The following is a 25,860-nucleotide window of genomic DNA, read 5'->3' as shown; positions in this document are numbered from 1 at the left end:
ATAGAACTTACCATATTACCAAATGTTAGGTGAATGCTTCAGAGGTATTACTGTGTTTTCACAAGGCTGTGTCAGTAGCGCCACCATCCATCTCTGGACTCTTAGCTGACCTTCTTAGGCACTAAGAGATAAATCAGCCTTCCTTTTTCTCCTCCAGCCCTTGGCAACTGCCATTCTACTTTCTATCTCTATGAATTTGACAGTTATGGGTATCTCAGACATGTCTCTTTCTAGCTGGCTTATTTGACTTAGCAAAATGCCCTCAGGTTCATTCATATCATAGAGTACATCACAATTTTCCTACATTTTAAAGTTTTATAATGGTTTATTTTTAGTTTATGTGATATTATTATGTATTTATTCATTTGTTGATGACTTTATCAGTTCCCACTTTTTGATAAGATGCCATAATAAACATGTCTGCAAAGATCTCTGATTACGGCCCAAAAACTCCTATAGACCTCATTTCAGTGAAGGGAGTGGGACTGTTGGATTATTTGAAAATTCAGCTTCTCATTTTTGAAGCTAATTTGCCAGTGCAGCCACACACATTATGCATTCCTGCCAACACCACAAATACAAAAGTCCTAACTACTGTGTATACTCAACACTTGTTACCTCCTCTAAGTGTATGCATGTGTGTATTGCGTACATGTATACATGCACACTCATGTGTTCATTGTAGCCACTGTAATGAATGTATGAGGCAGTATTTCACTGAGGTTTTCATTAGCATGTCTGTAAGATTGGTGATTTTGAGCCTTTCCATGAATGTAAAGGTCACTGTGTCTCTTCTTTGAAGAACTATTATTGAAATCCTTTGCCTATTTATATGATGGTTGGTTTTTCTTTTGGAGTTCTTATACCAGCTTTGTTTCCCTTTCTTTCATTTTTTCAGAGTGCTAGGCAATCGTTTTATGACTGAGCTGTATCTGTAACCTAGCTCAATTTTAATAGCCAAAAACTAGAAAAAAAAACTAGTGATCCTTCAGACTATGAATGGCTAAGTAAAATGCAGTGTATCTCTACCATGAAACATTACTCAACAATCAAAGATAATGTATTGTTTATGCATACAACAACACAGATGGATCTCTAAAGACATGCTTAGGGCAGAGAGAGCCAACATTAGAAGGTTGTGTAATTCCAACCCTATAACATTCTCTAGTTACTATTTTATTTTCTCAGAACTGGAGATTGAATCCAGGGTTGTGTGCATGCCATGAGCTATGTCTACAGCTCTTTTGTTTAAGACAAGTTCTCATCATGTTGTATGCTTTGGTCATGAACTCACTTTCAAACCCATGCAGGTCCTGACCTTACAGTTCTCCTGCACTTCTGAGATTACCAATCTGAGATGATGGCTACAGCTATGTAACATTATTGATTAAAAATAGATATAGACAGCTTAGGTGTTTGCTAGGATTTAAGAAGAACATGTACAGAAGAAAAATTGCTGTCACTATTAAAGAGAAACGTATAAGTTCCTTGTGGAGTAAAATGTTCTGTGCCTTGACAATAACAATGTGATATCACAATTATGATAATGTACTGCAATTTAGTGAAAGCTTACCATTATAAGCATGTGTGATAATTCTGCTAAAATCACACATAAATTTACAATTTTATCAATTACATGCTTCTATTTAATAAAAACTTAATTAAAATAACAATGAAATAAATCAGTAAAATATGAATAAATATACCACAGGGCATTCAATAACCATAATGTAAAATAATATGACAGTGTTGAGAAAAATATATCAATGATGACAATAAGTATAAATCAGCTTAAATTACGAATAAGAAGAAACAAGATTTTTAAACTGATTCACAGAACAAAATTTCAGTCTATCATGATGGTAGACAACATTTCAGATGCTAGGAACATAATGCCTCTTGATAAATGTGAGAATCTGAATTCAAATCCCTGGGCCTGATCCTATGTGCCTATAACCCCAGGACTATGGGAGAAGAGACAACAGGGTCATAGAGATTTGTTGGCAATCAGCCTAACTCCAGTTTCAGTGAGAGACTAAAAAAGAGTAACAGAACAGGACACCACCACACCACTGTGACTTTCTGTTGGACATGGGCATATGCACCCACACATACATATACATGTGTCACAACATACTACTCTCTTACACACAAAGATAGAAAATACATGGTGTTTCAACATCTAAAAGAAAAGTGGTACAACATAAACAAGGTCAATGTAAATAAAAAGTCAGGGGCTGGGGTCTTAATAATGTAGAAATTGACTTAAAAACATAAAATAAAATAAAAATGACTTAAAGCCATTACTCATAAAGAAAGTAAAACTGTTCACTATCTAACATACCAGTTGTCCCAGTTAGGGGCTCTATTGCTGTGAGGAGACACCATGACATTACTGGTATAAAGGGAAACATTTAATTGGGGTAGCTTATATTTTGAGAAGTTTAGTCCACTATCATCAAGGTAATTTAGCCCATTATCATTATCAACATGGTGGCATGCAGGCAGACATGGTACTAGAGAAGCAGCTGAGAGCCCTCCATCTTGATACACAGGCAACAGGAAGTGGTCTGAACCAAGGTAGTCTGAGTATAGAAGCCCTCAAAGCCCACTCCCACACTGACACACTTCCTCCAACAAGGCCACATCTACTTCAACAAAGGTACATATAATAGTACTACTCCCTATGAGCTTACAGAAGCCACTTACATTCAAACTTCCACGCCAATTCTAGCCATAGGAAGCAGAAACCAGAGATGTGAGAAGAAACCGAGAGAAGTGTTTCATACTTGGAGAACAACACACCACTCTCGGTATAAGACAAATATATCTAAACTATGAGGAAGATTAAAACTAAACAAGTTAAAGTTCACAGTTGTGTGTCAAACATAATGTAGCAGCAACAGTATTTGTAAAATATTAGAAATTACCTAAATGTTCAAATGCAAAATATTAGTTAAATAAACAGTATGTATGCCTAATGAAGTGGAAGACAGATACTTTTTTAACAAAGGATAACATGGGAGAAAGAAAAACCTTGTGTGTGTGTGTGTGTATTATAATGCTACCTTTCATGTAGAAATATGAGAAGTAAAAATGTATATCTTCTAACTTTGGCATAAAAACACAAGATGTGTAAACCAAAGAACAAGCAAACTGGTTCCTACCAGGGAGAAGGGGAAGGGGTGACAAGAAGTGAAATAGGAAGCTGTCTCACAGCCCTATCTGCTGATATGACCTAGAAACAAGGATATGTCACACTAAGTATGTGTATCTTTGCTTCTAAATACCATTATCCTCTAAAAGGAACAGAGCTCCTTGGAGAAGTTATTCTTTCTAGGACTAGAACAGGTAGGAGGGGAATCTAAAATATGTTGGAAATCCATAAAGTAAGAAAGTACTCAAAAGGTAAAATGATGGAGATGTGTCAAAAACACACAGGAGTCAACTTTAAGGAATTCCCACTGGTACAGCAGAGAAAACTTAAAGCCAAATAAAGGCAGTGTCAGAAGATTTCAGTACAACAAACACAGAAGCATCAATGAACTCATGCCCATTAGCCACATATGGAAGGTGTATTTGGGTTAGAAAAAGAAACAAAAAACAAAACACTGCAACCAACCTAACAAAGGTGTATTTAAACATAAATAGTCACAGAGGAATCAAGGAAAGAGTTTATGAGAAGTAAACTAGTTTTTGGATCTTCAAGAGTTTATCTGAAAATTTGCTTTTCATTTGAAGAAGATAAGAAGTAGTTACTTGATAAATGAAGCAAATTATACCTTGACCAGATGATAAATGCTGACATCTCCAAAAATCTCAGATAGATGTCAGGGCCTTTAGATGAACACATTCTGATCATGGAACTTATGAGAGTACTCCAGAGGTAACAGGTAATTAATTAAGTGAACCATGAAAATGCATCACAAATTCAAAAAGTACATAAAACAACTGGGTTTTATTCTTCAAAACTCATGGTGCATGGAAGAAAGGTAGTCAACACAAGAAGGCATTCAAATTAAAGAAGACTATAATATGTAACAACTATGTGCAGTGGATGGTATGTATACTTCAGGGAAGCTGAAGATGCTGTGACAAACAGCACTGTCTTGGCCTTATATATCTGTAATGTGAGGTCAAACTCACATGAGCTTCCTCAGACCCATAACTGTCCTAAGATTATCTAGGAAAACATCCATGTGCTGATAAAATACACAAATACTAAGGTTTAAGGAAGGTGCCATCATATATGTATCTACTCTAAAATGGACCAGAAAAAAATAATGATAGAAGGGAGTAAATGAGAGAGAAATTATGATAGAGCAAACTTGAGGAGACAACTACGCATTGAGAATGTAAACTTAGTGTGAGTGTATATTCTGCAATGGCACTGTAGGTTCTCTTTAAATTTTAATAGTTTCAAAATAAATATTTGGAAATCAAAAAATCATTTAAATTTATATGTATTACATAAGGATAGCAAGGATAGAGAATCCTCAATAGGGTCACATAGCAGATTGTGGATGCCCCCCCCCAGCCATTCTTGGTACCTATACTGTTCTTAAATAAAAGCATGATGTATGAGCTGCTGGGTATCTATATTCTCTTCTCTGAAAAGTGGTATGTAGTGATACATTATTTATGATTTAATAAAGCCACTGGAATCAAAATGCAAAGCTACCTACATCCATAGAGTCAGGCAGTGGTGGCACACACTTTTAATCCCAGGACTCAGGAGACAGAGGCAGACAGATCTCCGTGAGTTCAAAGCCACATTGAGCTACACGAAATTGATCCACTCAAAAAGAGAAACAGCTCACACATATGTGATCTCAGCACTTGAGATCACATGCCTTTTATCCTAGTACTATGGAGGTGGAGACAGGAGTGATATGGCTGGGTGGAGAGAGGAATATAAGGTAGGAGGAGACAGGAAATCACAGGTTTGTAGTCTGAGGTTTGGTGGAGAGCAGTGCAGTCTGCATTGCACTCTGAGGATTCGTGGAGACAGGATCACCCATTTTGGTCTGAGGTAGAGGTAAGAGCTAGTGGCTGACCGATTTGCTTCTCTGATCTTCAGCTTGAACCCCAATGTCTGTTTCTGGGTTTATATTAGTCATGTTACAGTAGTAACATGTCCGTCCTCCTATAGCATAAATCTGAGAAACTAAATGACTGAGTTTCCTATTTTAATTAGTTTGCATCCATCAAAGAAAATTCACTGAGAATTAAATTTGAGCCAATTTTACTGGAATTTCTATTTTCATTTCTTAGAAAACATGTTGTCATTCTAGGTACACTAAGCCTTAATTAACCCGACTTTTTATTTTAATTTTCAAAACAAGCATTCATGTTTTCACATTTAAAAACAAATCAGATGAAAAACATCAGTGTTCTCTTAAAACAGGAAACCATATGCCACCACCAGCTCCCCTTTGGGATTCAGCTCATGAAAGAATCATTCCTTCTATAAGAAACTGTATCTTACAAGGTTAAAGGCCTAAGCCTTCAGTTGTCTTGTGTGCATCCAATATAAACTATTTACAATGCAGCCTGCCAGCTAATATGAAAAGCAGAGTAACCTTCCCCTCTTCAAGGTGTTCATGTTAGCATGGATACATACAATGATGCACAGATGATAACTTTAATATGAAATAAAATGACAAGCACTCAAATAGGGAGAAAGGGGAGTTGAAAGAAGGAAAATATGAGTCTCCCCTTAGGTACTTGGAGTTGCTACAATAGGTAGAGGAACTTTGACAGATTTAGAGATTGTGCACTCTGATTTACGTGTGTTAACTGATGTCTGTCACAAAAATTACCCTTATAAAACAGTTGGCATCTGTTCAGCACTTGGTGAAGATTCCACAGACACAGTGTTATTAGATGTTGACATCTTAGAGGTATTAATGACCTAGTTACAGTCATAGAAAATATGGCTTGAAAAACAAACTATGTGGCCAAAGCAACATGATTATGAAGCTTAAGAGGGAAGGGACAATTCTACAACCCTCTATCTTTCCACCACCCTGCTTAGACAGATTAAGCAGCAAAGTCCTGCCTCTAATGGCCATACAAAGGGGACTGTTTCCAACTTCGACACCCTAATAAGCCACCCTCACACTCCTTGGGTGGTGCTCCACAATCACTGAAGCAGCCTTCTCATACAGTTACACCCGTAGATACTCCCTTTTTTCTCTAACAATACTAGAATGCAGGCTCCTTCAATACCATGTTCCAGACAGGTGTTCCACATTCGTCTAGATGTGACAGCAACAATCCAGCTCAGAAAAAAAAAACTGCCAGATGTTCGAACAATAGAAGTTATGGTTATCTATTTTTATTCTGGCAGCTCATTGTGGTTTCATCATTTTTAGATGTAAAATGTATTAAGAGACCCTCTGATGGTGAAGTCCTGTTTGCCATGAAAAACTTTCACTCTATCAAGCATGAATAGCTTTCCTCTTGATTTGTGTCTGAACCATTAGAAAAAACATCACAGATGCAGACTGCATTATACTGCAAACATATGCATGCTTTTAAATCACTTTTATCTTAGTTTTACTAATGTAACCCTGAAACATAAAATATGTTCTTTTTTCCACTCACTGTATGAGAAGAACAGATGGTGAAAGAGCTAGATTAAAGTGGTACAGCATGTCCATTAGAATAGCCCACTGCTTGGGATACTTCCCTCAGCCAGGAGCCATTTACTAGAAGGAATAGCTGTGGCTTACACACATCGGAAATGACCAGAGGCTTTCCCAGGGGTGAGCAACAAAATTAATGGCAGAATCAAACAATTTTTAAAATGAAAATAATACAAGGTACTGATTTGAGAATGACTGAACTCATGTGCCTATGATCACATAACTGAACAACAGAAAAATAATAGTTCTTTTCTAACTTAAATGTACTTGGGACTCTGAAAAATTAACTGCAACTATGAGAAGAAAACTAAGTGCATATCCCTTTCTACATTCCTGATCTCCTTCTAGTTAAAACTTGCTGCCACTGCTTTAGCTATAAATTAGTGTAGTAAGAATTAACAGCAAGAAGAATTCTACAAGGAATAAACACCAAGAAATGCTAAGTGTTGTTGCTATATTTAGTACTGGAAAAGAATCCTCTGAAAAATTATTTAACTTATTGTATGGTTCCAAAGAGTTTCTTAAATATTTTTTGAAAAGTAATAGGAAACCTTCTTCTTCCTCCTCCTCTTCCTCCTACATACTTCCTCTTTTCTTCTCTCCTTTTCTAGTATATGATCTTAGCTATGAAATCTACATCCTTGCTCATGCTAGGCAAGCATTCTACCACTGAGATGTGTATCAACTGTCCAGAGAAAACATTTTAAAGGAAAAGGGATATTAGTCTTGAATTTGGAAGTAAATAAACCCACTCATGCTACAAGCAATTGGGAAGCAAATTCTAAATCAAAATTCAAGTATTAGAAACGAAAGGTTTGGGTTATTTCTTCCTTCATTTTAGAGACTGGTATAACTAGCAATTTCCCAAAATTAATATTTAGGAATGAGATAACAAAACTTTCATTCATTATTTAGTTATTTGATCCCTTTATGGTATAATCTGCAATTTATTATGATTGTTTAAAATGTCAATCCACATTTTAGCTATGTTCATCTCAAAAACTATTCTGGCAGTCTTTCATACCTGTAAATTCTCTAATACAGCTCATGAAATAGAAACAGGGTAAATTTTTATAATATGCCTTAACTACAGTTTGAACTGTCATAGAACTCTTTTTAATTAAAATAGTTTTTTTCATACAACATATTCTGATTACAGTTTCTCCTCACCCAACTCCTCTCAGATTTCCCCCACCTCCCCGCCCACCATTTCATTAGGAAACAAACAGACATCGAGAAAACATACAATAAAAACAAAGAAACCAGAATAGGACAAAACAAACAGAAAAGAAAGTTAAAGAAAAAGTATAAGAAACACACACACTCACACACAGGCTTTCTCTTAATACCCCTCCATAGACAAAAACTGTTTCTGAGATTTCTTTACTCATCTTTCTCACAGAAAATCAACCACAATAGATATCTCACCAGCTGTCAAAGTGATTCACATCTGGAAATTAATTGGCATGTCAGAACAGGGGCTAAGTTTCCTCTCTTAATGTTCTATAAGGCATCTCCCATCAAGTTCCTATGGACAGAGCTGTTTCCTAACATGACACCTGCAATTCCTCCACTTTGTAAATTCAAAGGACAGTTCCTATGGAGCTATATAAGCATTTTCACGGCACAGAGATTTTTAAACAGGTATGAATAAACATGGAATAAACATTTAATTAAACCTTTAAATCATAGGAACTCCAGCTGTCATAGCCAAGGATATACTAATTTGCTCTGGGAATGTGAAGCAGCTCTAGCCCAGTGAGTAAAGCCTGGGTTTCCAGAACCACTAGCATTAATTTAAAAGGTAATTAAGGAGGTAAAGGGCACTGACAACCAGAAGAGCATTGTATACTGACTCTCTCTAATCCTCCACATGTAGGTGGCAGATCCTTGGGTTTAGATGCATACAGGTGGTGCTACCAGCTCCAGCTCCTCACTGCAGCATTATTGGTTTTCTCGGCTTTATTTTGGACGTAGTCAAAGGAAGCGCTGCCTAAGCTATTCTTGCCTGTGTTTTGTGACATGGCATCCACAATCCATCTATGATGATATGTTGGTAAGCATATTAGTAACTTCTATATGCTACAAGATTTATCGTATTTGTGACTTTGTGAAAATGAATTGAAACTTGAAGACCATCTGTTGAGTTAACTCATTCTATTTTTTAAACTCAACAGAAGGACAGGTCTACAGTTCCTTCTAAATATAGAAAAGTAAAAAAAACCTCAAAAAGTATAGATGAGATAGCAAACAATATGCATTGAACCTTTCTACATCCTAGTTGAGCTTCATATATTTAAGGTATATAAGATGATAAGTGCATGTTATAAATTTATTACCATAAGTAAGTTTGTTAACACATCCATCATTTCCCTTTGTTAATTATATCTGGTATGAAATTTCAAAATTTCTTTCAGCAAATTTCAAGTACACACTATAATGTTGTTAACAACAATCATCATATTTAAGATTAGTCTCCCAGACATATCCATCTTAAAACTTAAAGTTTATACTCTTTAACTAACACTCCCCATCCCAACATCTGGTAACCACCATTCTACTCTAATAAATAGTCTAGATACACACAAGTGAAAACATTTTCCATTATCTGCTCTATTTCTGAAGTGGAAAGATTTCCTTCTTTTTACATTACACGATAATGGGTTATATATAAAAAATGTTGGCCATTCATATATCACTAGACACAGGTCAATTCCATTTCTTCACTATTGTAGATAATGCTTCATTACAACCTTAGACAATGATTTACTTTTCCATACATAGATACCAGGCTATGGATTTGCTGGATGATGTGGTGGCTCTAGTTTTAATTTTTTTTTAGGAACTCCTATACTGTCTTCTATAGTAACTTCCTTTATGTTCCTCTGCAGGCAGATAAGGTGTTTGCCTTTCATAATATCTTTAACACATTCTATCACTTCTCCTACAAACTTCATAGTCTCTGGTATTTAAGTAAATTAATCTAAATCAAACTATTTTGTGTTTGGTAGAAGAGAGGTCCAATGCATTGTTTTGATATCGAAATAAAAAACTGGACATCCAAATCCAGTTTTCTAAACATTGTTTACTGAAGACCCTTATATTACTAATTGCTCACTCTTGGCATAGTCTTCAAATATTTGCTGATGGAGTACACATTTATTTAGTTCTAGGCACTGTTTTCTGCTGATATAATGTTTTTAATACTGTAGCTTTGTAATATAGTTTGAAATTGGGAAGCATGATGCCTCCAGCTTTCTATTCTCTCTTAGTGTGATACTTGATCTTGCTCTAGTAATCTCAGGATTTTTATTGTTCAGCACAAATTTTCTCTGTTTATATGTTCTCTTTTACTTTTTTATTCACATGCATTAATTGTACAAAATAATGGGTTTCATTATGATTTTATTATATCCAAGAAAATCTTTTAGTTTTTCACCATGAAGTATGATGTTACCTATGGGTTTATCAAGTCTGTTGTCTTCATTGTACTGTAGTACATTTGATTCATAAACAATTGTATAGGGTTTTTATTAAATCATGCTGTACTTTGTAAAATTATTTCTCTGCTTTCATTTTGATAATCATATAAATTCTAAGCTCCACTGTGGTGTACCACATTCACTGATTTGTCCCACCTAGTCACATATGATTCTTTTAATGTGATCATCACCTTAGTCTGTTAGGAGAGATGAAAAGCCTGCTTCTCCAGAGGCAAACACCCACAGTTAAATACTGAACAGAACCCAAGGAACCCAGCGACAGAGAGAGGAGGAGCAAAGAGCAAATTGGCAAAGAATGGGCTGGCAAAACCAGCAGAGACAGCTGATCCGAACAGGGGAGAGTTCTTGGACCCCAGACCAACAGTTGGGAGGCCAGCATGGGACCAATCCAGACCCCCTGAATGTGAGAGTCAATGAGGAGGCCTGGGATACCTATGGGGTCTTGAGCAGTGGGTCAGTGTTTATCCCTCGAATACTAACAGACATCATGTGTCCATAACACAAAGAGGGTTGCTCTCTCTGCCTGGACTCTTAGGGAAGTGCCTGGACCCTACCCTGAATGAAATGATAGACTCTAGATATCCCCTATGTGGAAGGAATTGGCAATAGGGTAGAAGGATGGGGGTGTTGGTGGGGGGTGCGGGAGGAGGGGAGGGAGAGGGAACTGGGATTGACATGTAAAACAAGCTATTTAAAATTTAAAAAATTTAAAATTAAAAAAAGAAAAGCCTGCTTCTCTGTTCACAACACTGTCTTCTCTTCTTATATTTTTGGTTGTGAGCCTAGCCTTTAACGGCTGAGCCATCTCTCCAGCCCTGTCTTCTCTTCTTAAGGTCCTTTTATGGCTTTAGCATAAGTAAGGATCTGGCCTTAAATCAGTTTGGGAGCATGTCTTCAATTTTCTAGAGAACTTTGAAAAGATTCACCTGTAATTCTTCTGTGAATGTTCAGTAGAGTTTAGTATAGAAGCGATGTGATCACAAACATGACTTTCTGGGGAGGTTTGGGGGGGGTGTTGTTGTTGGGGTTTTATTTTTGTTGTTTTGTGTGTGTACTCTTTATGTGAATGTATGCCACATGTTGAGTTTGGAGTTATAGACAATTATGAGTCACCAGATGTGGGTGCTGGGAACCAAACTCTCGTCCTTTAGAAGAGGAATAAGTGTTTTTAACTGCTGAGCCATTTTTCTAGTCCTTTGAGAAACTTTTTAATGCTGCCTCAATCTCCTTATTTATTATCAACTTCCATAGATTTTCTACTTCTTAAAGACTCAATCTTAATAGGTCTTATCTTCTAAAAGTGCATCCATTTCTTCTAAGTTAGGCATGAATTTTCACATACTCACTTAAAATCCTCTATATTACTATGAATATATGAATATTCAGTTGAAATTTCTCATTTCACATAAATTTTTTGTATTCTTTCCCATATTAGTACAGTTAAAAACTTGTCAGTTCGTGAAAACTATTGCTGAAGACACCAATTACTTATGTAATTGAACATGAAGAAATTGAGCTGGTGCCCAAGACTAGCAGTCATGATGCTGGAAGGTACTCTACAGACTACTACTGAAGAGAAGTAATCACCAGTATCACCAAGTTATGAACCCTGCAAGCTACAATACTGGTAAAATATTACGGGAGTTACCAACAACTTTTTTAAAATTGGCCCACTCCATGAGATAGAAACCATACCTAACACTGCCAACGTAACCAAGAATCTAAGACTTTATATGTCATAGACCCTAAGGGAAAACCTACTGTAATTATTCTGCTAAATAATAAAAAATTACTCTTAATGGTATACTGCTATCTCCATAGACCAGAACATCACTCAGTCCTCATCAGAGAAGTACTCTGCCTGGAGCTACATTCAAGAATTACTTTCTTGCAAAATTGTTGGTACTTTTTTCCTATAATTTAAAATGTCAGATTCCCAGTACAATAAGTCACCAGTGTATAGTTGAGGCCAGACTGCTGGCCATGAAAATTAAAAGGGTTCTGTGAGATTGTTTAAAGGAACAGATGTCAAATAAAACTCGCAAGTGTTGCAGTGTGTCTGTAACAAGTGATTAACTACTAAGCATCCACAATGTAATGCATACATCCTTATTAGGTATGACACATGCAGTGGTTACTACTGATTAGATAAGGGGCAAGAGGACAGCAAGATGACGCAATAAACTCATCTGGCATGCACTGACTGTATTAAGCATATCTATAAACATACCAATGTAAAAAGCTTAAAAAGAAACTGATGTCAGGAGACAATTTACTCATGATTGACATGGGTGAACCATAGCAAAATAACCTTCAACTGGCATCAGAGTGGTCAGGGCTAGTTACAAAAAATGTGGAAAATATAATAGCAATTTGTAACATATAAATTCTGAAAAATTAATTCTGTAAACTCAGTAGCTCCAATTCTTTTAAACTATGGAAACTGCATTGTTATTTTTACATGTATAAAACCAGTAACAATACAATGCTACAGCACAATGATGGGACTGCAGCTATACAGCAGCCCTAAAAGCTATGTGAAGAATGAAAGAAATTAACCATAATATTTCCTATCACAGTTTTTCTAAAAACCATTCAAAACAATTCTATTTTGACCTTTCCCAACTCAAGTAATATACAGAGGTTCAAGGGTGACCAGCCATTTATTAAACAGCCATAATATAATCAACTCTAAAATTATTCCCAAGGGTTTCTAATACCAAAGAAGAACCTGAGGGTTCATCTGCTCCTTCACCCAAACTAAGGGCTGGGAATGAATTATAATTTGAGCTTATCTTTGATGTTCATAGAAGAATACATAAATAATTCAAAAAAGCAAGGTTTCTGCTTGCCATTCATTAGATATCTGCTAGAAAGTTTTAATATGTCTAATATATGTTAATAAAGGGGCAACAAATAGTAATAGAATTATTATATCATCATAACCTAATAGGCACAAGCTATTACTTTGTAGGTTCCATTTTGCTCTGCAATCTGCCTTCTGAAACATCAAATAAGAACTTGCAGATAGAATTAACAAAGAGAAAAGAATACTTTGAAAATGAGCATGTGGTGTTTTTATTTGTAAGTTCTTTACAATAAAGTTTTAATGAAAAGCAAAAATAAAAATTACACTAAAGTGGGCAGAAGTATCTAAAATGTAATTCAAGTCATAGTCTCATTATCATTATTGACCTATTAATACACATGGAGGAATTCAATATTTTGACTTGAAAAACTGAAAACAAGCTGTATAAATGTAACCTGAAAAGAGTGATATAAAATATGACCAAAATATATCTACAACAAGAAGGGGTACATTAGACTAGGATAAAGAAATTTAAACATTCTTTCTTTATTTTGCTGTATATTTCAGTAAATAACTTTAGCAGGTCTTTATAAACTCACATCAGAACTATGGGAATTATTTCCCTGAATAATTTCCCTTACTTTACCTTATTAATACCTACCCCCAAAAACTTTACTTATTCTCCACAAAATGCTTAAGCTCCTTGAATTAGTATCTATGGGCAGCAATCTGTTTTCCAAACATCACTCACTCATTCAGAAATACCAACTTTCCCAACTCCATTTCTAGGCCCAGTCACACTAATGACATGTTCTTGCATTTCTCAGTCTTGGTCTTCCTGATTTTTTATCCTGCTTTTTTATTTCCATGTGCCTGATTCTACCCCCATAGTTAGATCACCCTCACCTTTTAAACAATATTCACAAAGTCTCTATACATATCATCTCTCATTGCATTTCTTTCTCTATAGTATACCTTACTACTTTACCAAAAATTTTAAGAATATTTCTTGTACCACTTGTTTATATTTTACCCAGTCCATATCCCCAGATCTAATAATGATCACTGTAGCATCTTTCTGAAACAGATCCTCAGCTCACACATGCTGAGTTGAAAACTTATAAGAAAAATGTTGGGGGTTGAAGAGATTACTAATCAATTAAGAGACCTGACTGCTCTTCGGGAAGACCAGGGTTCAATTCTCAGCACCACATAATGGCTAAAAACTCTCTGTAACTCCAGTTCCAGAGGATCTGATGCCCTCTTCTCCTATCCATGAGCAATGAACACACATGGAGCACAAGCATACTACAGGCAAAACCCCAGTACACATAAAATAAAAATTAATAAATCTCAAAAACTTATAAGAACTATGCTGCATAAAATTTGAAGAGTAGCTATTCTTAAAGAATAGTTTGAACTAGATATTTTTGAAAAGCCAATTTTTCTATAAAATTTCTGAGGATTTAAATATATCTAAGATGGACAGTTTCAAAGTTGTTTTCTTCCAGCAGAAACGATGAGGAGTTTGCCTTGGTTGTCAGACTTTTCCAAGGATACTCTCATACCAGAACAATTAATTGCAAATGCCTGTTCACTTCCAGTCTGTACTAGTGATTTCTTGAAAGCAGAAAAACTATGTTTCAATCCTGGCATGTGTGTGATAGTACTCATATAGTAGGAACTTAGATAATGATTTATATGTCACCACAGTTATCTAAAATAAACAAAATTAAACAATAACATAAATGTTAGTTAAACCTAACTTATAGTCAACTATGAGGCTTAAAAGGAGGTACACAGCCAAATTTTTAAGGACAAGAGCTCCAAGTATTAACACAAAAATAAATAACACAAGAGAAATCCTATGTAAACAATAGGTGTGTGGTTTTTACTTTGTTTATGCCTGTGATTTCAAACATTACAAAACATAATAGAATAGCATACAATTATAAGGAAACAATAAAGAAGAATTTCTACTTTTATTTTTTAAATTACACAATATCTTTACATTTCAAATTAATTACTCATCAACTAAAAACACACAAGAAGTCATTTAATGGGGGAGCATCTACTGTTAAAGTGACTGATAGAAGCTCTAGGCATTAATATGGAAGCAGGAAGCAGGAAAGAAAACAGACCATGCAATGAGGTTTAAGAGGGAAGCGCGCACACGCGCGTGCGTGTGCGCGTGTGTGTGTGTGTACATATATGTATGCATTTGTACCCATGTGTATGTGCATGTATGTGTCTGCACATGTGGATACATGTATTTGTACCCACACATGTGTGCATGCATGCATATTTGTACCCACATGTGTTTGTTAATTGCTATATAACAAAGAAAAAACTCATTCTTAATTTAGTATTTCCTAATTTAAATCCTTTTTTCATCTGTGTGTTTTCAACATTCCTTTATCTTTGAGGAAAGGACTACCCAGAGGCATAATCCATTCCTAAAAGGAAGCAATAAAACTCACTTTCCAAAGCACCAGATGGTAATATAAAAACCTCCCCACAGACTCATTAGAGAAAGCAGCAGCTCCCATTTGCAGGGTCTTTGGTCATCCTACTTTATGGCTCACAAGTAAAGTACTCAGCTATCCTGAAAGTTGTGTACTGAAAGCATGGAGGCCTCACCCACCCCCTTTTGTCAGAGTAAAGAAACTCCATCTTCTGTGAAAGATTTTGAACCATGTGACCTAAGCTTCTTGGTGGCATCTTCATTATCTGGATATGAAAATAACCTAGCCAATAGTAGCTTTTTAATGACAACTGAGTCAATGAAAAACATTTCTCCAAATAATTCACACTTATACATGTTGGCAAAATAACAGCTCTGAAAAGAACAAAAATAATCATTCTGTATCCCCTAGACTGGCATTTTAATAATAGTAATAATAATAATAAATAGTAAGTATAGTGCCTCAGAAAGCCCTTTGGTTTTCTACTAGTCCAAGAGTAGTCTGCTGAGTAACCACAGTCTGGCAGTTTATTTCCTGAAGAGGTTGGAGTCAAAGTGGACAGAGGACACAGGAAGTGGGGAATCCTCAATCCTGTGCTACCTCCTCCAGGAAGGAAGCTGAAAACACATCTTGCCAAAATCTAGTTTCTATTTATCACACACAGGTCACAAAAAGCTTCTTTTCCCTCCAAAACCCATTTCTCCTGAACGTACACTTCAGTATTTCTGAATACCTCATCTGGATGTCATCATCTCACTCACTGCCTTGTTAAGAAGAGAGACTTGTTTCCTCCCTGTTGTCTGAAAGTTTCTTTCTGAACCATTTCCCCCTCATGCGATCTGTGGGCAAATCTCATGCTGAAGCCATTCTTCATTCCTAGCTTCAATCTCTAATCTTTCTCTTTTAAAGTTCCCATCTTGGCCAGGCATTGGTGGCGCATGCCTTTAATCCTAGCACTCGGGAGGCAGAGGCAGGCGGATCTCTGTGAGTTTGAGGCCAGCCTGATCTACAGAGCGAGTTCTAGGACAGCCTCCAAAACAAAACAGAGAAACCCTGTCTCGAAAAAAAACATTCCCATCTTAATTTAACTTTTCTGTTGAGCCCTTATTTCCCATGTTTTATTATGCTAGCTAAATCTTCCAGGCTAATCATTGTTGAGAGTTACAGCAGGAAGTATGATCAATACAAATATCAAAGAAATTGTGATGATTTAAACTAAACTCCCATGAACACAGCAGACACAAAATCAATTCACAATTCCTCATATCAGTTTTCATCTATCAACAACGCATAATTAATTAGATGATATAATTCATCAACTTCAAGATCAAACCATTTCAAAAAACGAAAAGTTGTAAAGCATCCATGTACTTACCTGAGGATATGGGGAGGTTCTGGATTTTGACTTGGTGCTGGAGAGCCGAGACTTGGCCCCTTTCCTGTTGTCAGTGATGGTGGGTGTGGAGCTGCTGGCATAAGAGAAGGTAGGCTTAGAGGCTGAAATCTGGTCCAGGGAGAGCTGCAGTCCTTTGTATTCTGTGTCTCTGCAAGGGTGAGGAAAAAACCTTTAGTCAGCCACAACAAGGAATAGATTTATGCAACTCATTAGAAGCTGCAGTACTCCATACATGAAAAACAAAGCAAAAGTTAGTTGTCTAGCTGCTTTCACCAAACAGCTGGGTTATCTCCAAAATGGTTCACATTCAACAAATGTATGCGAATGTGGCTGCCTTTTATTGGTTTTATTAAATAGAAAATAAGTGTCATTTAATTACCCAGGTAAGTATTTTTAATTAGAAACCTAAACAGTAAACATAATGACTCAGAAAGTCCTTTGGCTTTCTAGTGGCTCAAGAGAAATCTGCTGAGTTGCCCCAGTGAACTTCAGCAAGTCCCACAGTCCTTCTCCTGAAAAGATGGGTGTTCAGTGATGAAATGAGCTTTTATGCCATGGATGGTGTGATATGAGTTATTAAACCTGTCCTAAAGTTTTTCATGTGAGTGAACTCAGAAGACAACCAGATCATCAACAACAATATCATTGTGATAAACATTCTAAGTATTCTTATAGCTATTTAGCTTCAAATTAGCTAAAAATCCCTTAAATCCCTTTCAACAGTCTAAATCAATCCTCTCAGAGTACATTTTACCACCAGATTTTTCCCATTCCTTCATTCATCTAGTAAACATTTATTACAGTCCTGATACACCAGACTTTGTGCTACACAGAGATATGAGAATGGAGACAATAACTAGAATGTGTAGTAGATTATAATCTACTCAGGAGAAAAACAATATACATACTGACTGCAGAATGATATGAAGGGATCAAGGAGCTTACATTATGAAGTCTACTTGGTCCTGCCCACATGTGCAACCTCAAGGCATTTCAGAAATCATCAGATGTCACTTGAAACTTCTAATTTTCTTCAGAGAACATCAACCCTTCCCTCTAATCCCTCAAAATATTTTTTTCAAATAGCCTTCTTTATCACCACTTGTGAGAGAAATTTCTTAAGGATTCCAGAACTAGCCGGAATGTGCCAACTGATTCAGTCTTTTTACTCTCTGGAACACTGTGAACTATATATCTTATCATGTTTTGCTTCTTGCACTAGAAGTTTTTAAAAAAAGACCCAAGTCTAATTTGCAATCTGCTCTAGAATGCTCATGAAGCATTCATACAGGCATTTTGTACAAGTTTACTAGATTCTTCTATTTTTTATCTCATTTTTACTTTCATTTATCCTATGGTCATTTTTCCCTTTCTAGGAGACTAGTAAAATAAGGCAAATGGAAAAACATGCTTACTTCAAAATTACTGTGGGAGATAATTTTTAGGAATTCGTTTATGAAAAACGAACATTATAAGCACGTGAGCTAGTGTAAATACTAATTATGCTTTAGCTACTACAAAAACTCAAAAGGGGAAAGCATAATTCAAGCAAGGAATCTTTCCAGTGAATTTTAGTTTTATTACTGGCAGTACAATGACATGTATCATCAGACTACAACAGTAAGCCATCAGACACAGTCAGCATTTGTTAGAGAGAAAAAAATCTTTTTTATTTAACAAAAAAGGGGGAACATTGCAGAATATTCATGTACACTGTGTAAAGATGTGTCACCGTGATTAGTTTAATAAAGAGCTGAATGGTCAATAGCTAGGCAGGAAGAGGTTAAATGGGACTTCTAGTGACAGAGAAGTCTCAGGGAAGACGAAAGGTAGGGTCACCAACTGGACATGCAGGAGAGATAAAAGCCACAAGCCATGTGACAGCACAAAGTTTAATGGAAATGAGCTCATTTAAGTTACAAGAGCTGGTTAGGAACAAGCATTAGCAAAGGCCAAGCTTTCATAATTAATAATAAGTCTCTGTCATAATTTGGGGGCTAATGATCCAAAAAGAGCCTACTACATAGAAACTGCAAAAGCTAAGAAAAATTCTGGACAGGGATCCGGATGTGACTTGCTAGTCCTGCAGACTCTCGGGTGATCTGGTACTTGACATACAGAAGTACTGCTACTGGCTTCTGCCTGCTGTGCTAAGTTGAACCATGGGGCACCTGACTCACTAATCAAGGAATGCTATGGGTGCTTAGTAAGGCAGATCTAGATGGGAAAACAACTCTAAACAGGTTAGGTGTTTTAAAATTGTGTGTAGGCTTTTAAAAAATGGGTATAGACAGTAATAGTAGAAAGTAGTTTATAAATAGTACCATTAAGTCTTTAAAGAGAGGATAAAATAGTATTAAAAGAATAAGCCACACAAATATCTAAAATACACAGAGTCTGCATCATATATTGTGTCTCATTGACTTTGAATTTCTTTAATTACTGATGAGTGAATGACAGCTGCTGAGAAACATGGGATTGTAAGAGGAACTGCTGAATTAAGCCAGTCTAGATACTTTAGGAATGCTTTAACTTCAAAATGGAAATCAGAAAATGTATTGCTTTGGAGATGAGGTTATACTTTTCTTGTCACAGAAAACAAAAGGTTGTGGATTCATTCAAGGTTGATAGAGACCAGGTTTGATCAGGGAAGATTCCCCTGAAAATCCAGACTCAGACATAAAGAAATAAACCTAGCATAACTACAAGACAGAGCAAGGGGACCAGACACCAATGAAAATGGGTGGCCCAGATGATACAGCCTCCCAGAGGGTCTCCATTACAGTTTCCTCAGAGTTCTACATCCAGAACAGCTTCAACATGGTTATCTAAGATGATCCAGCCTCATAGACACTCCAGCAAGGACCACATATAAGCCTTGTACTTTCCCATTGCACAGAAACTGGACAACAAATATTATGATTAGTTTTTCCAAGGTCCCATAAAGATGCGATTGCCCCCAGACAACAGGAAGCAGTCTAGACAAAACTACCCACATTCCCGAGAGGTGGGATGAGTGGCTTTGGGACATTTCGTGGATTATGGATGTTTGTCATCATTTAGGGGGATTAGTTACAAGTTGTTATTGGTAATAATCATTTTAAAACTAAGCAAATGAGGTTAGATTCAGGGATATCTTTCTGAAGGGAAAAGGGTGAATATAGTGTAGAAATGATGGGATAAAAGGGTGGATTGTTGAGTCCACTTTTAAACAACTACTAGTCTCAAATATTTTACATTGGTATGTATTTTTGTATATTGATACAAATTTAAGATTGTTTTTGTTATACTGTATATATGTTTCTTTTCTCCTTTAAGGTATTGGACCTATGCAGCTCATTTAGCAAGGTAAATGGTCCCTAATACAGGTTAATAGTTGGTCATCCATAATAATCAAACTTACAGTCATGTTAGGTATGTTCTCAAGGTCATACAGAAATATTTTTTGCAGATAGAGGGTGATCTTCAAACACTTCAGAGAATATGACGTTCAAGATGTTTTAATAACCTAAGGTTTCTCATGACAGTGAGACATGTCCGCTCCTAGCATCACTAATCTACTTTAAAAAAAAACAATGATTGGCATCAAAGAACCTCCACATGGAGTTTATATTTATTATGAAAAGTTAACCACTGGGTAAAGAAACTACCTTTGCCTCAACTGCTGACAGCATGCTGTCCAAAATAGACAAGAGGACACAGAAAAGTCTACCAGATATTCTAAGCCTGTAGGCTGATGATGGATGCTCAAATATTACAATCCTTTAAGGAATCTTGGGGTAACTGTACAGGTAACCAGATGTCTGTGTCATTTTTTAGTATTGGAAGTTGCTCTGCTTTTCCTGTTTATTCAGGTAATATTATATCCTTCTCAGATCTCTGATGGGGTTGAAGAATATAGTTAGGTTCCCTTAGTTAAGATAGAAAGTAAATTAGGTACAAAAATTTGGATTCACCAAGATAAGATATGGGCCAAATACTAATGAGCTGGACATTGTGAATGTATTTCATACTTGATAATTGTTCTTATTATATATAGTTTTGCATTGTTAGAGTTAAAACCTTTTTATTTTAACAAAAAGGGGGAAATGTTGACAGATATTTTATTACACTGTGTCCAGATATATCACTATGATTGGTTTGATAAAAAAAAATAGATAGGTAGGAAGTATAGCCAGGACTTCTGGACAGAGAGAGCTCTGGAAAGAAGAAAGGCAGGATCACCAGCCAGATAGGGAGGAAACAGAATGGGCAAATTTGAGATGAGGCAGCAAGCACATGCAAGAACATAAATTTTAAAATATGGGTTAATTTAAGTTAGAAACAAGTGTAAGCTAAGGCTTAACTTTCATAATTAACAGTAGGTCTCTATGTCATAATTTGGGAGCTGGTGGTTCAAAGAAGCCTGATATAAGCATCTTCATCTACAAGTTCCACAATTGTGAAGCCACATATCATTGGGTTCAGAATATTTTTTTTGTTTTTTTAACGAGACAGGGTTTCTCTGTATTGTTTTGGAGGCTGTCAGTCCATCCCGGCCTCGAACTCACAGAGATCCGCCTGCCTCTGCCTCCCGAGTGCTGGGATTAAAGGTGTGCGCCACCACCGCCCGGCTGAGAATATTTTTAATTATATCTATCCTGAACAGTATAGTTTTCCACATTGTTCCTTATACAACTGTTTATACAGCATTTATATTATTTTAAGAATTATAAGTACCTGGAAAGCATAAGATTATATACAAATACTACATTTGATACAAGGGACCTCAAAGATTTGGGTATCTATGGGGAAGTCCTAGAAACAATACCCACTGAAATGTGACAATGACTAATCAAATCATTTAATGAGAGCAAAAATATGCTTCTATAAAAACAACAAAGATTTTAAAAGAAGTCCTACACCTTGTCTTCTAAGCTTAGGAAGTCTGATCACATTACTGTATTTCTCTAATATGATCCTTCTGAAGATAGTGCAGACATGGGTAGTCCTCATTCAGAAACACAACTCCTGATTTGTTGTTCTTCTAATATATCAAAAATTTTCCTTCTTTAGTCCCTCACTTTATCCAAATAGTAACCCCAAAACTGAGCTTTTGATTTCTGGACATTCTCTTTCCCCCAACATCTTACATCTCACTTTTTCCTATGCATACTGAGTGTCTCTGCTGTGGGGCTCTGTTCTAGAGTGTTTGTAGTGATCAGTGTACAGAAGGCCTCTATGTCTCAGAAGGAAGGAGGCACTAAGGCTGATCCTGAGGCGAGTACAGAGGAATCCATAAAAATTCCCCTATTCTAACGTTTCTTTTCAAATTATTATTATTATGATTTCCCCAGTAAATTCTAAAGTTCTAGAACATATAAGCAAGGAGATATTTTATATATTTTGAAGGCATATGCACAGTACATCACATAAATGGAAGAGAAAGACAATTATACAACTTTAAAAGACTTTTTCCCCACCCAATGAATATTAATAACTTAAAACCAGTAGGTTTTCTCACTGGGAAAATTACCCTGATGGGTTAATGAGCTGTATGACCTGCCTTCTTTTAGAAAATAGAAAGCCAAGCACATCATATTCTGACAGGAAGTAGAGCTTCTACTTTTGACCACTCCATCAAATGCACTTCTGTCCACCAGAAAACAGAAGAGCCCTTCAATACCTGTCTTCGAACACATGCAAAAGTTACTCACCATTGCAAATGTGACCTATTTCTATACAGGAAATTTATGTCTATCAGAAAGAATTAAAAAGACTCATTTTTTCTTTTCTATACTCTCACATTCCAGAAGTCACATATCTACACTATCAAGTTCTACAAGGTCTTTCTGAATAAGGAAACTCTCTGAAATTCATCCTATCCTACCAGCATTAACCCAGTAATAAAATCAAAGACACAACAACACAAAAAAAACTACATTCCACTTTCCTGATGAATATACACCTAAAAATCCTCAAAAAAATACCAGTAACCCAATCTATCAGGACAAAAGATGACATATAGGTGTGGGCAAGCTGGTGTAGCCTGTGAAGATACCTTCCACTCAAGCCTAGTGTCTTGAGTTCAACCCCAGACCCCATATAAAGGTGGAAGTGGAAAACCAACCCCCCAAAATTGTCCTCTGGTCTCCATACATTTGCTTTGTCACATATGCTCCCACGCAATTATAATAAATAAAATAAGCAAAAAGATTAAGCCAGGTATTGCATAATATGCCTTTAATCCCATCAGAGAGACAGAGGCAGGTGGATCTCTATGAATCCATGGCCAGCTTAATCTACATATGGAGTTCCAGCACAGCCAGGGCTACATAAAAGGGAGAAATTTTCTCAAAAAACACAAAAAGAAAAAATATTAAGCACCATGATCTGTATTCTAAGAATGCAGAGATAGTTTAGCATATGCATATCAATAAATGTAATTCATCCCATCCAAAAAAATAAAACACAAAAGTCATATAATCACCGGAATAGAAGCAGAAAAACAATTTGAAGAAATTAAACACCATTTCATTATATAAACTTTCAAGTAAGTAAGTATAGAAGGAACATTTCTCAACATAATAAAAACTATATAACAAACTCACAGACAAACCATATTACTGGGAGGGAAGCTGAAGGTATTTCCCTAAGACCTAAAGAAAAAAAAAAGATATTGACTTGGGGGCTCTATTGTTGTAATAAAACACCAAAAGCAAGTTGGAGTGTGAGGGGCCTATTTCAGTTAGCACTTCTACATTACAGTCTATCATCAAAGGAACCCGGACCAGGAACTCAAGGCAAGAACTAATACAGAAGCCATGGAGTAACATCACTTACTGGCTTGCTCCTCACAACTTGCTCAGATTGCTTTCTTACGCAACCCAGAACCACCTGGCCAGGGATAGTACAGCCCATAGTGGACTGGGCCCTCTAACATCAATCATTAATCAAGAAAATGCCTGGGGAAGGGCCTAGGCCCTGCTCTGAATGAAATGGCAGACTCTGGAGATCCCCCATGGAGGGCCTCACCCTCCCTGGGGAAAGGAGTGGGGATTGGGTGGAGGGCTCAGGGGCCTGGGAGAGGGACAGGGGGAAAGGGAAGGGAGGGGGAGCTGGGATTGATGTGTGAAACAAGCTTGTTTCCAATTTAAATTTAAAAAATGAAAAAAAAGATATAGATAAAGGGACTTTGAGATCCATATTTAATATCCATATATCTATCTCCTATTCATCTCTGAAAATTGTATATGAATCCTGGTAGCAGTGACATCCCTTGAGGGCAGCCACAAAGTGTGTCTTAATTGTGTAGCTTGGATCTGTCTTAGTATATGGTACACAAAAAGGTTTGAATAATTTTAATTGAACTGAAATGTAATTGTCTTTGATGTTATGTTCTAATTCTCCAATTTTATATAAAAATATTTGAGGAAAAGACAAAAAAAGAGAAAATGCCTCACAGGTTTGCCTACAGGCATTTCCTCAGTTTAGGTTTAGGGATCCTCTTCCAATACTCTTATTTAACAAAATACTGGACATTTTACCCAGAGCAATAAAAACGGGAAGGGAAGAAAGGGCATACAAGTAGGGAGGGGAAAAGATCAAATTCTCCCAGTTTGCAGACCACATGAAACATGCAGGCTCCATGGAAAAACTGCTAGAATGGTAAATAGATTTGGTGAGGTTATATGATTCAAAATCAAAGTTAAAGTAAATGGGGAATTTACACCATAGGCTCATGTGTTTGAACAGCTGGTCTCCCAATGATGATACTGTTTTGGAGACTGCTAAACCTTTTGAACGAGAGCCTACCTGGGAAAACTGAGTCACTAGAGATGGGCCTTGAAAGTGCTTTCTAACTTCTGAGTCTGACCTAAGTTTTCTATTTCCTGATCTACCAGTATGCAAGAAGTTACCACTACATACTCCTACCACTAGAGACAAAGACACTCCAGTCACCATGCCTTCCCTACCATGGCACACTGCTTCCTGTTAAACTTAAAGCCAAACTCACTTTTCTCCCTTAAGTTGCTTCCATCAGATTTGGTCAAAATATAAGGAAAGCAAATAACACAATCAGCATAAATAACTGGCTGCCTTGTGCCTGTAAACCCAATACTTAGGAGGATGAAGCAGCAGAACTCCCATAAATTCAAGACTAGCCTAGGCTACAGAATAAGGCACTGTCTGAAAAAATTGCATTTTATATACAAAGAGCTAACTTGCTGAAAAAAGAAATCAAATAAAGCAACTCTATCGACAAGGGATATTTTTAAGTAAACTTGCTGGGCTACAGAGGTGCACACCTTTAGTTCCAGCACTCAGGAGGCAGAGGCAGGTGGATCTCTGAAGTCAGAGTGAGTTCCAGGACAGCTAGGCCTGTTATACTGAGAAACCCTGTCTCAAAGAACCAAAAAACATTAAAAAAAAAAAAAGAGTAAACTAATCCAGAGGAGTGTAAGTCCTCTGCAATAAACATTACAAAACATTAAACAAATTGAAGAAACAAAAACTGAAAAGAGCTCATGATGTTTATGGATAGCAATAATTAATATTGTGTAATTTCCACATTACCCAAAGCAATTTAGAGATCTTGTGTAATAGCACCAGAAATACGATTAGTGGTCTGGGAGGGTAAATCGAGGGTAGATCACTTGCTATACCTGTGAGAAGCACTAGGTCAGTCCCTATTCAGCTTACAGAAAAAAATATAAAGGCTTTTCTTCACACAAATACAAAACTGTCCTAAAATTCATGTAAGTACCCTACCCAAACAGAGAAAATAGTCTTCAACACAAAGAACAAAGCTAAATGTATCACAACACCTCATCTCCAATATGCTACACCAGCCTAACCAAGAAGCAACTGGCAATTGATACCTGCTTCGACAGGGAAATCTGCTTTCTCCAGTGAAGTGACACTAGACTAGATATGCAACTACAGCCCAGGACAGGCCTCCTGCTCAGGCATTACTAACCAATACAGAACGAACTCCGTAATTTTCTGAGTGCTTTTTGTTGTGGTGATGATGGTGGTTTAGTAGCTTTGTCTTTTT

The 25,860-nt window shown here is 36.5% G+C and overlaps 1 protein-coding gene and 1 long non-coding RNA gene across 2 annotated transcripts in view; one reads left to right on the top strand and one right to left on the bottom strand.

The window, feature by feature from the left end:
• LOC121134688 overlaps positions 1-12,144 on the top strand; it is a 108,336-nt gene extending 96,192 nt beyond the window's left edge. Inside the window, exons 5-6 of the long non-coding RNA XR_005871806.1 lie at positions 8,530-8,706; positions 11,589-12,144. This is a non-coding gene — a long non-coding RNA (uncharacterized LOC121134688). The remainder of the gene's footprint in view (positions 1-8,529; positions 8,707-11,588) is intronic.
• Positions 1-25,860, bottom strand: part of Sim1 (SIM bHLH transcription factor 1) — a 69,119-nt gene that overhangs the window by 10,384 nt on the left and 32,875 nt on the right. Inside the window, exon 9 of the mRNA XM_005070407.4 lies at positions 16,803-16,971. Coding sequence (XP_005070464.1) covers positions 16,803-16,971 — 169 coding nt within the window. The remainder of the gene's footprint in view (positions 1-16,802; positions 16,972-25,860) is intronic.

Source organism: Mesocricetus auratus, unplaced genomic scaffold, assembly GCF_017639785.1.
Source record: "Mesocricetus auratus isolate SY011 unplaced genomic scaffold, BCM_Maur_2.0 Super-Scaffold_100029, whole genome shotgun sequence".
Taxonomy (NCBI): Eukaryota; Metazoa; Chordata; class Mammalia; order Rodentia; family Cricetidae; genus Mesocricetus; species Mesocricetus auratus.
This window is presented reverse-complemented; position numbering and strand designations above follow the sequence as displayed.